Source organism: Buceros rhinoceros, unplaced genomic scaffold, assembly GCF_000710305.1.
Source record: "Buceros rhinoceros silvestris isolate BGI_N320 unplaced genomic scaffold, ASM71030v1 scaffold15677, whole genome shotgun sequence".
Lineage (NCBI taxonomy): Eukaryota > Metazoa > Chordata > Aves > Bucerotiformes > Bucerotidae > Buceros > Buceros rhinoceros.
The window spans coordinates 25,997-27,201 of NW_010422897.1; the positions used below are offsets into that span (position 1 = coordinate 25,997).

At 41.5% G+C, this 1,205-nt stretch overlaps 1 protein-coding gene across 1 annotated transcript in view; it reads right to left on the reverse strand.

Annotated features, from left to right (window-relative positions):
• Positions 1-1,205, reverse strand: part of LOC104497017 (G-protein coupled receptor 64-like) — a 47,031-nt gene that overhangs the window by 22,677 nt on the left and 23,149 nt on the right. The window contains exon 6 of the mRNA XM_010140226.1: positions 869-910. Coding sequence (XP_010138528.1) covers positions 869-910 — 42 coding nt within the window. The remainder of the gene's footprint in view (positions 1-868; positions 911-1,205) is intronic.

A 1,205-nucleotide genomic window follows, 5' to 3' on the forward strand; every position in this document is an offset into this window, starting at 1 on the left:
CTCCAAACAGAAATTTTATTTTGCCGATTAGGGCTGAAAGCCACTTCTACCACTTGCATTAATTCGGTGAAAATACATTCTTATTGGTCTATTAGGCTCCTAAATGGGTAATAAAAAGTTAAATTCAGCCTACTCCTATAGACTGGGCCTGGCCTCAAAACATCATGACTGTTCAGTCTGGAGAAGAGGAGGCTTAGGGGGGACCTTATTGCTCTTTATAATTATCTTAAGGGAAGTTGTAGGGAGGTGGGGGTCAATCTCTTCTCCTATATTGAGAATGACAGGACGAGGGGGAATGGCCTTAAGTTGCGCCAGGGGAGGTTCAGGTTGGATATCAGGAAAAATTTCTTTACAGAGAGGGTTGTTGAGCGTTGGAACGGGTTGCCTAGGGGGGTGGTGGAGTCCCCATCCCTGGAAGTGTTTAAAAATCGTGTGGATCTGGTGTTGAGGGACATGGTGTAGGGACCCTGGCAGTGTAAGGGTAACGGTTGGACTCGATGATCTTTGGGGTCTCTTCCGGCCGGATGATTCTGTGATTCTGTGATTCAGCCTGCTTCAAGCTACCAGAAAGCATGAGGGTTTGTTGTTTTTTTTTTTTTAAGTAACCGTGGTCCCTGAGATTGTGTTTCTTACATAACCTGCTGTTCTGACTTACAAAATAACCAAACTCTGCCATCTAGGCAAGTATTGCAAAATCAGACATTCTACCAGCCTGGAGATTAATGCAAGTAAGACAGACTGCTAGTATGACACACCATAATAGCAAGAGAAAAGATCCTGTTAAAAATATTTGGGAGCAGACTGAACTCATACACACTTCAATTGTGAGAAGCATAAAAGAAGATCAGTAGTGATACATGGTTCCTACCTGGAGTTACAGTAGAGTAATAATCAGTGATGTTAAGAGTTTCTGTTAAAAAAAAAAGAAAATCATGTTTTCACATTTTAACTTAAAAGGCCTATGAAATACATGTCACAAAAATAATTTCTACTTTAGACTCTGTCTTCCCAGAAGAAGTGTAAACACGCGACCATTTATATTTTAAGTTACGGGAAGTAAAAAAAGCAGCATTCAGAGTGAGATCCATCCAGTCGAACATTTGGGTTCCCATACAAGGCAGTTACTCTAGACTCCATATTCAGTGGAGAAAGTGGTACCTTAAAGGTGCGATTCCCGTTTAACCTATTCTGCACGGGCAATTCAG